The sequence below is a fragment of the Balaenoptera borealis genome, assembly GCF_965194805.1.
Source record: "Balaenoptera borealis genome assembly, chromosome: 12".
NCBI classification, from domain to species: domain Eukaryota; kingdom Metazoa; phylum Chordata; class Mammalia; order Artiodactyla; family Balaenopteridae; genus Balaenoptera; species Balaenoptera borealis.
The window spans coordinates 76,952,356-76,964,800 of NC_138869.1; the positions used below are offsets into that span (position 1 = coordinate 76,952,356).

At 54.6% G+C, this 12,445-nt stretch overlaps 1 protein-coding gene across 5 annotated transcripts; it reads right to left on the bottom strand.

The window, feature by feature from the left end:
* Positions 1-114: 114 nt before the first annotated feature.
* Positions 115-11,790, bottom strand: PEX6 (peroxisomal biogenesis factor 6). 5 transcript variants are annotated; one of them, XM_082345469.1, is made up of 18 exons: positions 10,813-11,787; positions 9,126-9,289; positions 8,568-8,651; positions 5,417-5,519; positions 4,914-5,047; positions 4,148-4,259; positions 3,573-3,781; positions 3,004-3,199; positions 2,730-2,806; positions 2,448-2,580; positions 2,161-2,366; positions 1,989-2,050; positions 1,657-1,765; positions 1,240-1,356; positions 1,039-1,116; positions 747-886; positions 375-552; positions 115-211 (listed from the first exon to the last, which is right to left on the bottom strand). In XM_082345469.1, the coding sequence occupies exons 1-17, from the start codon at positions 11,692-11,694 to the stop codon at positions 416-418; spliced, it is 2,943 nt and encodes a 980-aa protein (XP_082201595.1). In that variant the 5' UTR covers positions 11,695-11,787; the 3' UTR covers positions 115-211; positions 375-415. The 5 variants fall into 5 exon arrangements, with proteins under 5 accessions (XP_082201595.1, XP_082201596.1, XP_082201597.1 ...); XM_082345470.1 differs by lacking the exon at positions 9,126-9,289 and adding an exon at positions 6,984-7,123 and having other exon boundaries at positions 115-552; positions 10,813-11,788; XM_082345471.1 differs by having other exon boundaries at positions 115-552; positions 3,112-3,199.
* Positions 11,791-12,445: the final 655 nt, after the last annotated feature.

The window sequence follows — 12,445 nt, forward strand, 5'->3', positions numbered from 1 at the left end:
TTGTGTTTGTATCAGAAGGATCAGGCTCCTGCGGTGCCCACCCTGCCCTCCCCTGAGTTTACTCCGCCACCGGCTTGCTCTTCTCCACGCCAACCTTTTAGACCACAACACCAGCAGGGGGCGGCATACGCTTTATTTTCAGCCACAGATGGGGCTCCCTCAGGACCTGATCCTTCCTCCTGAGCAGAGGGGCCTTAGTCTTGGAGCTGGCCTGGAGGGCGGACAGGTGGGAAGAGGGTGCCTCCTGAGCTCTCTCGGGGCTCCTGATGCCACTCGGCACTCAAGGGAGTGCCTGGAGGTAGGCAGCGTTCAGGTGGGTCGGTGGCACTGGCCTGAGAAAGAGCCTTTGCTCTCTCAGGTCTCTGTGGAGATACCTTTAGCCCCTGCGGGCAGGGTCCCAGGCTGCAGGAGGCTCCTAGCAGGCAGCAAACTTGCGCTGGATGCTCTTGTACCGGAGCAGCTCGTGCTCGCTGACCGAGGGCTGTAGCCGGGCCGCAGCCTGCAGCAGGTCCTCCATGGTGAGCAGCAGTGCCGAGCTCCCGGGCTCCAGGCCTGGGGGTGACAAGGGGAGGTGAGGCCAGCTGGGGCACAGAGGCTGTGGTCTCTGCCCAAGCAGGGGAGCACCCTGGTAGGCACCTTCTTGCCCAGAGTCCCCCAGTGGTCAACAGTCCCTCCTCTGAAATCCAGAACCAGGCCTGGTGCCCACTAGGTCCTTGGCTGACCTCTGGGGCTGGTGAGTGGCTCACCTTCCTCCAGGTCCCGAACCCTGCGTTTGAGGGCAGCTGTCATGGCATCGGAGCATAGGGAGTAGAGGTCTGCGCCCGTCAGCTGGGGTGGGCAGTGGTCCAGCACGTCCACCAGGCTCACAGAGGGCTCGAGCCTGAATCTGTTGTGGGGATACAGGAAAGAAAGAGACTTACCTGGCATCCCCTACTCTGTCAGAAGGCATCCCTGACCAGCTTATTGTGCACTCTGCACTTATCCCCTAACCATCCCAAGGCCCAAGCCCTGTGGGGGTCTCCCTCTAACAGGGCATACTTGCGCGTGATGGCGCTCAGAACACGCAGCTGGGAGGCGCGGTCCTCGCTCACTCCCACAAACACCAGCTTGTCAAACCTTTAGGGAGACAGGTGGGCGTGAGTGCCAGGGTGCCTGGCATGAGGGTGGAGAGGCACCGGATGGGGGTCAAGGGACAGGCCCAAATGGGCCTGGCGGAGGTGAAAGGTACGGGGTGCACACCTGCCGGGCCTCAGAAGGGCAGGGTCCAGGAGGTCTGGTCTGTTGGTGGCTCCAATCACAAACACATCCTGAGTGCTGTGAAGCCCATCCAGCTCGGCCAGGAGCTGAGACACCACCCTGTAAAGGAGGAAGTGAAGGTGAGAGAGTGCTGGGGGCATCCTCAGCCTCTGCCCTGCTTGTGGTGCTCCTTGCAGGCTGTCTCCATAGGGCCCCCTGCCCGGTTGTGCCCTGTGTACTCCTCCACACAGGCCCCCATCTCCTCAATGCCCCACACCCAATTCCACGGCCCCTTTTAGCTTCCGTTATACTATCGCAGAACCAGAAGGGCAGGAACTCTTTGGGCTCCAAAGACTAGTGCAACCTGTCTCACACCCCTCTGTCCTGGACCCCAGACTCCATTCTGGCTCAGAACCCCACCTGTCCATCACACCTCCAGAGTCTCCACTTCGCCCCCGGCTTGGGGCCAAGGAGTCCAGTTCATCAAAGAAGATGATGCATGGAGCTGCGGCCCTGGCCCTGGCAAACACTTAGGAGAGAGAAGGGCCCACAGGACGGGGAAGCCCAGGGGGATTTGAAGTCAGGAGACGGGGAGGGAAAACCATGTTGACAATTCATCACTAGCACTTCAGGTAAGAGGCCCCACCCAGCAGGAACCTGACCTGGGGAGAGGAAGACTAGCAGTGACCGCGAGCAGCCTGAGGGTAGGGGTGGCTCAGGGGCGAGAAGCCCTGCCCCTACCCCCCACTCACCTTCCCGTACATTCTCCTCGCTTTGGCCCACGTACATGTTGATCAGCTCAGGCCCCTTCACGCTGAGGGAGGGGATGGGAGAGGGTGAGACTCCTCAGACGCAGAAACACACAACACACCTCCTGCCGCTGCCCCCAATCCACCCGCCCTCCCTGCCAGGCCCCCTCGCCACCTGAGGAAGGTAAGGCTGCACTCAGTGGCTACTGCCTTGGCCAGGAGGGTCTTGCCCGTGCCAGGGGGCCCGTGGAGCAGAAGGCCGGAGCGCCTCAGGCCCAGGCTCAGCAGCTCAGGGTGCTCTAGAGGGAGCTGAATAGTCTCCAGAATCTCCTTCTTCACCTCCTGCAGCCCACCCACATCGTGCCAGGACACCAGAGGGATCTAGGAGATGGAAAGGGCACAGTTGGGCACGTGCTGGTGGAGGGAGCTCCGGTCCCACCTCCAAGGACCTGGAGTGTCTACCTTGGGGGCTCCGACGGCCTGGGAGTGAGCTGACTGCAGCTGCTCCAGCGCCTGCCCGAAGTCCTCAGCCAGGAGAGGAAAGCCAGCAGCACACAGCTCCCCCTCATCCTCCTCACTCAAGCCACCTGCCCAGCTGCAAAGGAAAATCCAGGGAGGCCTCTGGAGGACCTAACCTGAGGCCTCCTCCCCATCAGGGCCCTCACCCTCCTCCCTTCCTCACCAGCCCCTACCCACCCATACCGCCTCTTGCCACCTTGCCCCTCCTGTGCCCAATTTCTTTACCCCAAGTTCTTGATCCTGGTGCAGGCTGCCCGGCTGCTGTGGGTCAAAAGGGCATAGAGATCCCCTACCACAAAGCCCTGGGGAACCACAGGAGAGGACACGTGAGCAGGGCACAGTAGGCAGGAACCCTTGCGGGGCTGGACCCCTGGCTGGAGCAGAGGCCCATCACTGATGCCTCGGGTTTTCTACCCTCACTTGCACACTTGCATGGCAGCAGGACTAAGTCCCCCCGGCAAAGAGTGCAGGGCGGCCCGTATCCTGCCTGGGTACTCACTGCACACCGCCGTGCCAGCTGCGCCAGGTTCACCTCTTGGCCCAGCGGGAGGTGGGCAGTGAGGGCCCGCAGGATGCTGAACCGCTGCCCCTCTGACAGCACGGGTACCTCCAGCTCGTGAGTAAACGCTGTCTGCACATCCACAGGCAGGTCCTGGGCCCGGCTTGTGGTGGCCACGACCATCAGGGGAGGGCAGCTGCAGACAGGGAGTGGGCAGCACTCAGGGCAAGAAGGTGGCCGGCAGCCCCTGAGCACTGCCTCGTCCTGAGGCTGGTGCAGGAGGGCAGGGAGGAGGGTAGGGCTGGGATGGGACAGGGAGATGGGCGCCCCAAAGTCTCCTGGATGGGGCATCCCCCCCACACAGGGCGCTCAGTGAGGGCAGAGGCTGTGCTTTAGTGTCCCCCAAGAAATACCAGGGACTGCATCCTCCTCCCTCTGGGTAACCCCGTGCCCCTCAGCTCAGGGCTGCCTGGAGAGCAGCCAGATGGGCGGTAGACGTCTAAGAAGCCACTGAGGGGGTGGGGAAGAGAGGGCTGGACCCCCCTTCCAGGCCCAGCGCTGGATGATACCTGGTGAGGGGGTCTTCATCCAGGAGGAGGCGACGCAGTGTGGCCACCACACGGGCGTCCTCGCCTAGCCCATCACGGTCCCAGCCCAGCAGGTCCACAGCTGTCAGCAACAGAACCACAGGCCGGCAGCGCCCGGCCCGCGAGAAAGTGGCCTGCAGTTTTGTCTCCACAGCCCCGCTACTGTCTGCACAGAGGCTGGAGCAGGGCACCTGGGGAGGGGGTCCCGATGGGCCTGTGAGCAAGGGGGCAGGGGTGACTGGGGCAGAAGAATGGGGGGAGGAGCCACAAGAAGGTACAGGCCATCTCTTTTTGGAGGGCAGGGATGGGGGAGGAAGGTAACACTGGCCGAGCCCTAACGCTTCTTTACCCTAACCTCATTTCCCGGACTGTCCACCAAAACCTTGGCGCATCCTCCTTCTTGAAAGCATCTCTCAGTAGCTCAGCATCATGGGACTCTGCCTGACCCACTGGCCCACTAGGCTGAGGTGGCGGGGTCAGGCTTGTAGCCAGGGGGAGAGGGAGAATCCGGGCTGGGAAGGAGACGTGGTTGGGATCTACTCTCCAGGGACCCTCACCTTCAGGAAGTGGAGCCCGAGGCAGTTGCAGGCGGCAGCGACTGCAGTGGTCTTCCCACTGCCCGGGGGGCCCCGTAGAAGGACACTGCCTGTTCCTGTCAGCAGGGCACCCCTGCAACCAGAGAAGAGACGTTTGTTTCCTCCACTCTGCCCAAATGTGAGAGTCCCCAGTGACACAGGGCCCCCTGGATCCAGAAAGCAGACACCGTCCTTGAAGCAAACCCCCTCCCCAACCCCCGGGGCTGTCGCCACATGGTGAGGCCATATTTCCCACACCACCTTGGTACCCTGGCAGGGGCATGGAGCATATCCAGCAGCTGAGACTAATTCTCTTTTTGTCATCAAGAAAGCCTTGGCTATTCTGTCTGGTTTGGATTGTACTAGGCGGAATTAGGGAGGCGTGTAATTAGGGAGGCGTGTGTGGCTACACTTAGGCCAGTGGTATGAGGACCTGTGTCTTTCAGGTACAGGATGGTGAAGGTCAGGATGGCTAGTGGGCTCCCCAAGGGGAATGGCAGTCTCAGAGACAGTTGTCCCCGGTGGAGATTATTCCTCCATAGCTGACCTTGGAGGATAGTGGTTATCCCAGGAAAGGAGGCTGGGAATTTGCTTACAGAAAGGACATGGGCTAGTGGCCTGGGCCTAACAGTTGGAGGGAGGTCCATCTAATTCCACTCTGAACAGGGCATTAGGAACTACTTGTCTGGCCTGCCGCTCCTCCAGGGTTGTTCTGAGCAGGCTTTTCTCACACTGAGGCCTCACTCACCCTGGCTGAAGGCGGGGCTTCAGGGCAGCACAGAGCTCGGTCACCAAGCCCTCCAGGCCTGGAGGAGACAAGTTGCTCCAGGGAGTGGATTCACCTGAAGGGAGCCTCGGAACAAGGCTCAGGGTAGAACCCACCTGTGAAAGGTGGGAGGAAGCTTTAGTTTCTAGAAGTTTTTTTTTTTTTTTAATTTATTTTATGGTTAATTTACAATGTTGTGTTAATTTCTACTGTACAGCAAAGTGATTCAGTTATATAAACATATACATTATTTTTCATATTCTTTTCCATTATGGTTTATCCCAGGATACTGAATATAGTTCCCTATGCTATATAGTAGGACTTTGTTGTTTATCCATTCTATACATAATAGTTTGCATCTGCTAATCCCAAACTCCCAGTCCGTTCCTCCCCCACCCTCCTTCCCCCTTGGCAACCACAAGTCTGTTCTCTAGAAGTTCTTTCTGCTCCTTTCCCCAAGTCTACCCCCACCGCTAGGGCCTCACCAAGTACAAGGAGGTGTGGGTGGTGTCAGCTACGTAGGCCCTGGCTGGCCCATCCGGAGCTTCCCCAACTGTTTTCTTCACTTTAAAAAACATCTCCCGCCACCTGCAGGAAAGAGGCCCAATGAACCCCAGACCCAGAGCCCACACATACCCCTCCCCAAGGGCAAGGTGGCTGTCTCAGTCAGAGGTCCACTGCAGGGACAAACTCAAGAGCAGCACAAATAAATGTCCCTAGACATGGCGGAGGTGGGGAGGAAGGAGGGGACGTGGAGGAAAAGGAAAGCAGATGGTCTTTCTTATCTCCCTGACTGGATCATATGCATTTTGAGAGCAGGAACCGTGCTTGTGCTCCGCATCCCTCATGACAACATCACCTGAGGGTGTGTTTCTTCAGGTAAATGGCCTGCCCACCCACTCCAATGGGAGAAGCCACTGCTGCACCAAGCAGTGACCATCTGTTTTCACTGGCTTCAGAACACAGTCTCTCCCTCAAATACGTACCCACCAAGGCCACCCAAAACCTCAGAGGAAAGAGTCCCTTGGCTCTTATTCAAGCATCCACAAAATCTAATTGCAGGCAGATTCCTTCATAATGACATTTAATGATTAATGATTCTCTATTTTGGCTGCACATTAGAATTATCTGTGAAACTTAAAAAAAAAAGAATCAACATCTCTCAAATATTGTATGATTCCATTTAGGAGATTAGTGGCTGCCAGGAGCTGAGGGAAGGAGGGAACAGGGAGTGACTGCTAATGGGGAGGGGTTTCTTTCTGGGGTGATGAACATGTTCTGGAATTAGTGATGTTGATGGCACAACCTTGAGAATATACTAAAAGCCACCGAATTGTACACTTTAAAAGCATGAATTTTATGGTATGTGAATTATATCTCAATTTAAAAATTAACATTTTCCTTCCTTTGGAAAAAAATAAAGACTGCACAGGTCTCAGCCTCACCCTGCTGCTCCAGTAGGTCTGGGGTGGGACTCACGCATTTGTATTTTTCGAAAGCTCCCAGCTATAACCAGGGCTGTGCAGTCACTGGCTAGTGTCAGAGTGAGTTAGGGTTACTCAGCCTACTAAGGGGGTGGGTAGCAGATAGCAGTCACTAGTCCAGTTTTCCAGATAAAGAAATGAACTACTCCCATCTTTAATCCTCAGGCAGCAGAGCAATGACAGAACCTGGGCCTCTTTAAGGTCCAATCAGGGTGCAGATTCCTTTGCTCAGTGTCGCACAGTCACAAAACTGCTCCCTCTGGCAGCAGAGGAGGGTGGGGGTGGGAATGCTTTCAGGTGGAGGGGGAAGCATACCAGGTTAGTATTATGAAACTCTTGTAACTATAACCATAGGCAGTGATTGCGGTAAAAACTAGAACATAAGGAAAACTGTCCTACTGTTATTATAAATAAATGATGGAAATAAATAAATAAATAAATGATGGGTGGGTCCATAACCTAGACTCTCAATCAAGCTGAACATCCTGAGTCAGAGTGCATATGGCAGGCAGCGGAATCCAAGGAGGAACAGCACTGGGGAGGGGACGGGGGAGGGAGACATGCTCACCCCCCTTCCACGGAGAGTGGAGGGACCATCTCAGTGAGTACACAGGCCAGACCTCTGGAACATATCTGGACACTGCTGGGGAACACCGGGTTGCGTTCCCGAGAGCCAGACGGGAAACAGTGGAGCTGGAACCCATAGGCCTGGTGCGGGAAAGCGGAACGCTGGGGGGTCTGAAGGGGCGATAGTGGACTTCCTTGCCAGGGATCACAGAAGCCTCCCTGCAGGGCTTCCCTTACCAAGTCCAAGAAGTGGGGCTAAAGCACTCACCTCTGTCCTTGGACCCACCTGTCCACCCCAACCCTGCTTTCCAGGACCTGCTCAGGGGGGAAGAACCGTGTGCTCAGCACCCAGAGGAGGGAGACAGGTCTCCAGGGGGCTGGAACAGCAGAGGTCCAGGAACAGGACGGGCTTGCCAGTCTGTCTCAGGAAGGCCTAGTGCCTGTTTTCCTTTCAAAGTACAAAGGGTGGGCATTCTGCAGTTTTCCTACAGAAAGCTAGCTCACACACATTTGCTATATTTAAGATGGGATACAGAGGAGGAAGTGACGGATAGCAGCCTGGCATTCTCCACCAGGCCCCAGTTGCAGATTTGAACTGGGAAAGCTCAAAGAGGTGTCCTGCAGCGCCAAGTGGGATTACATGGGGCACTACCAGCCCCTTCCTCTGGGTACCATAGCCCTGAGACTGGGGAGACAGAGTGCTGGCCAGAACCCAGCTCTGAATACTGACCAAGGACGAATCAGGCGCTCCAGACAAGGCGTCCCTCTCTTGGCAGAGGGCCCAGGCTGACTCGGCCCGGGACCTTGGGCACTATGGCTCTTATGCCCAAGTTCCTGCAGGCGGGTCCCACCACCTCAATGACATTTCCTGGAAGGTTGGGTTAGTGTGCCTACCAGCTGTTTTCTCCTTCTAGTAAATCTCTACAGGAAATCAGTCCTGGGGTGTGGAGCTACACATTCTTCCCCCTTCACATAAGGCCAAGTGGTCTCTGAATTCTTCGCCTCACCATTTTACATGCAACCTCTGTAGTCAGAGTCAACAGGAGGTGGAGAAAGGTTGGACTCCTTGTTTTGCGTCCCTAGCTCAGTTATGCTCTATTTCTCATTCTGTTGAGGATAAGGAAAGAGGGAAGGCCTCCCAAGGAGAGCAGAAATCCCTCCCTCCCCTGCCTTGGGAGACAGTGAAAGCAGCATGTGCACATTCCATCCATTAGGGTAGAAATCAGGGCCTGGGTCTCCTCCTGCTGAGTGTATGGGAGGTGTGGCCTAAAAAACATTGGTTAAGAATGGAAAGCAAGGAATCACACCTTGGTCTAGGCCATGAAACTGTTCTAAATGCTTTACTTTATCTAGGACCACCAATCGATTTGAGGATAAACACCCCCAAAAGCTAGTAGGCTGTGGTTCTTAATTCTTTTTTCAGTCACACGCCTATTTGAGAACCTGAAGAAGGTATGTGCCTTCTGTCCAGAAATATGTGTGACAACAACAAAATGTTCTTATGCACAAAATTATTCCATTCAACTTGAGGACTCCTGCACCCAGGTTAAGAATCCCATCTGTAGGAAAGGAGGCAGCTGCGTACCTGGGCAGTTTCTCTGGGCTTCCTTCCAGGATCTCTACTTGCCCGACTGTTGGCACACACAGAACATCCCCTTCCTGGACTGCCCTGTAACACAGCAGTGGCCCTGGTCAGCTCACGATGGGAGTCAACAGCATGGGCCTGGCACATGCCCGCACAGCCAACCCCAACATGCAGACTATTTCTTAGGGGCCTACTGCCCAGCCAGAGATCCCAAGCAGTTGTACAGAGAACAAGTCTGACCTAGAAAGAGCTGCAGGAAATGGCAGAGAGGCTAGAGAGGGGATCAGAGACCAGAGAAGGGCAAAGCAGGATCCCGGCTGCTTTGGGGTCCTCCCAAATCAAAGTGGTTTCTCAGTTTAGGAGGTCTGGATTCACCTCCTGGTCCAGATTACTCTTCTATTGTCCGCCTGACACAGCAACAGGCTTCTAGCCACAATATTGCCTTAAACTGTGGCTTTTTAAAATCAGATGCTCTGTGGTACCTGAATCTAAGGCATGGGATAGGAGGAGAGCAATGAGGATAAGGTTCTATCCTCCTGAAAGGGGGACGCAGCTAACCTGGGTGTCTGAAAGTGCCGGTAAAGAACATGGTCATAAGTTCCATTAGTGCTGTAGTGAGGAGAGGACACAATTTCGATGTGTAACTCTTTGGCAAACGGAGGCCCAGACAGCACTGAGCAGCTTCCTTTGTCTTCAGGGGTGCTGGAGCCCTCCAAGTATCTCTATTAGAGAAATAACCACCACCTTATAACCTTCTCCCAAGGAATCAGGCTCTACCCAATCCCTTAGCAATTAATATTTCTGCTTCCATCCTTTATCCTTCCCATAACCATAAGGCTTGTGGGAGAGGAGACCTAAGGTAGCAGAGCTGAATACCTATATCTTCCTGAGAAAAGAGAAACCTCTCCTTCTAATGGGCACCAGGAAGAGATTTCTGACTCTGACTTTTCTGAGTCTCCCTCCAAAAAGTTCACCAGGAAAGATAACCATTCTGTAATACCTTTATACTGGCCCAGAGCCAGTGAAATAGTAAAGACATTTAATGCCCACAAGTCATTTGAGTGACACCAGGCAGCCACTGGGAATATGAATTGGACATTAGTGGGGACACTCTGAATTCAGGCTGTAGTTAAAGGATATGATCACAATGAAGCTGAAAGGGCTGCATTAGCTGAATGAGCTCCAGTCTGAGTACTCCAGTATTTTTCCTCCATTCAGAAGGAAATCCACATCTGACTCCCATTCGTGCATATATCTCTTCTTGACATCCCATAGCACTAACTGGCTATGCCAGCATTACCTAATATAACTTTCTACAGTGATAGAAATGTTCTATATTAACATGTGGCTGTTGAACACTCAACATATGACTAAAGCAATCAACGAACTGAATTTTTTACTTCATTTACTTTCAGTTGATTTAAAGCGCCACCAAGGGGCTAGTGGGTTCCATACTGGACAGCGCAGGCCTAAACCATACATCCAGGTGCTTAATTAAACAGTAGACTATATTTGTACCCCCAAAATAATTACCTTCTTGAAGTAAGCTTCTTAAAGGCAGAAACCAAAAACTCCTCCTGGATATATTTAATAAAATATTAAACTTAAACACCAAGCACTAAAGATAATAAAGAGCCCTTCCCTTCAAGGAATTTACAATGTACAACTGAGGATTAGACAGATTACATGATCATAACAAAACAATAAAATAAATGCTCTCTGAAAAGTACAATACGAAATGCTATAGTAAGAAGAAGTAATGTTAAATTTGTGGTGGTGAGATTATATAAGGCTTTGAGAAGATAGTGCCACCTTTAGATGGGCCTTCAAGGAAAGGATGGTAGGATTTTAACCGAGGAGGCTAAAAGAATAGGAAGGAACTTGAAGTCAAGGATAGCATGAGCAAAAGCTGGAGGTATCATCCTCCATACTACCCAGTACAATACTGGATACACTGCAGCAATTCAACAAACAACTGAGTAGATTTAGTAGATTAATATATACATGTGGTAATTTGACCATAATTTTCACCTTTCACCCAAATCGTGAAAGCCCTTCCCATGCACCACCAACATGTTTTAATTGTAGAGAATGGTTAAACAAGGCTAAGAGGCATTAAGTGAAAAGTCCAAGATCTAAGGAGTAAGGGACCTAAATTCTACAGCTCTGATCTTCCAATTAAGTTAAGACAAAGAAGAGGGGATAAAGATGAGGAAGAATTCCTGACCTCAGTCTGGTATCCTACCTGAATTTTAAGCTCTCCCACCTCCAGGGGATCACAGCCGAGATTAAAAACCAGAGTAGCAGGCACGAGGGCCAGTCCGTCAGCGAGGGGCTCTCCCAGCTGCCCAGAGCTGGGTCCCAGCCTTTCACAGAGGTCCCAGCGAGGCTCTAGGACCTGCACCGTGGCCAAGTGTGGCTGGGAAGTGTTCGATGACTCTTCAGCCCGGGTCACCCACACCCATTCGCCCTGGAAGAGGCTGAGGTTACGGAGACAGCTCCGGCTCACCCCCAGTGCATCTCCAGTCCCTCCCAGAACTCCCCGGAGTCGCCGGACTGTGCCAGAGGCGGCGAAGGAGGACACCACCGGCGGGGGTGGGGGCCGGCTGCTGTCCTCAGTCTCCGGACCCAGTTTGGCCCGCCCACGGAGCTCAGTCACAGCTAGTCGCGTCCCTGGGCCCAGTAGCCCTTGTAACGCCGGCCGCGTCTCCAGCACCCGCGGTCCGGGTACTGGCAGGGTCTCTCCGCGCCTCACCAGCAACGGTCCGACTCTCGGTCCGAGCCCGGGCCCAGACGAGGTGCCGAGCAGCGCCCAGCCCAGCGCCGGGGGCCGCCGCACCGGCCGCGCCCGCACCCATGCCCCGGAGCCCAGGGCCAGGAGCCGCAGCAGCGCGCGGCTAACCAGCAGCTGCGGAGGCCCCGGCCCCTGCTCTTCGGTGCCCGCGCCCGGTCCCTCCAGGGCGGCCACTAGCAGCGCCGGCCCTGCCGGGCTCTCCCCAGCAGGCCGCAGCGCCAGCACCAGGCCCAGCCCCGCCGCAGGCCACGGGCCCCCGGGCGGCAGCAGCACCGCCAACGGGGGTGTCTCCGTCGGGAAGGGCTCCAGGACCCGCAAGACTGCCAGGGCCATGGTGACAGGAAACCAACAAGCACAGAGCACAGCGAAGGAAGGCGCCTTCCGGAGCCGGAGAGCCAGACGTCCAGACGGCTCACACGCCGCTTCCGCTTCCGTCAGGGGAGGTGCGAGGGAAGTGGGCGGGGCGTCGGGTGCAGGAGCTTGCTCCAGGAGGGCGAGCTGCGCCTTGGATCGATCCGGGTGGTGCCTCGGTGGTAGTAACACAGTCACTGTGGTCGGATAGTCTACGCAAGCACCACTTGAGAAGTGTTTACAGGGATTTACCTTCCGCGCCTGCTTGGGGAGTAACATCCTGTCAATTACCCTTCCCATAGCATGTACTTAACAGTTTATTGAATGATCAATGAACGGTCATTGTGTTCTGCACCAAACTCGGCCCACTACTGGGAGCTGTGGGTGGAGTGTTTAGGAAGGAGTCCACTCTGTGAAACTGTAGGCACTGAGGTTTGAGGGTTGTGGGGAAGGTTGCAGGAGGGAGTGGTAGGATTATAAAACTGTCTCAGACGGGCTTATGGGGATATGTAGTGGCTGCTGGCTGAATTACTACATGTGATTCATGTAGCCCTGGAGTGCTTGGTGCTGCCACACCTGTTCCAACACATCCTACACAAAACCCACGTTCCATTGTTTTTTGTCCTGTTTATTGTCCTGTTCGTTCTAGTCCCACCAAGCTTGAGGCAACGACAAAGTAGCCTCACTTTTTCATCTCTCCAAAACCAGATGCTCTCCCCCCACCAATCCTTGC

Coding starts and splice junctions, on each gene's coding strand:
- PEX6 (XM_082345469.1), bottom strand. CDS start 11,694: ATGGCCCTGGCAGTCTTGCGGGTCCTGGAGCCCTTCCCGACGGAGACA. Junction 9,290..10,812: donor TGGGAGAGCTTAAAATTCAG/GTAGGATACCAG, acceptor TTTCTCTAATAG/AGATACTTGGAGGGCTCCAG. Junction 1,766..1,988: donor CGAGGAGAATGTACGGGAAG/GTGAGTGGGGGG, acceptor CTCTCTCCTAAG/TGTTTGCCAGGGCCAGGGCC.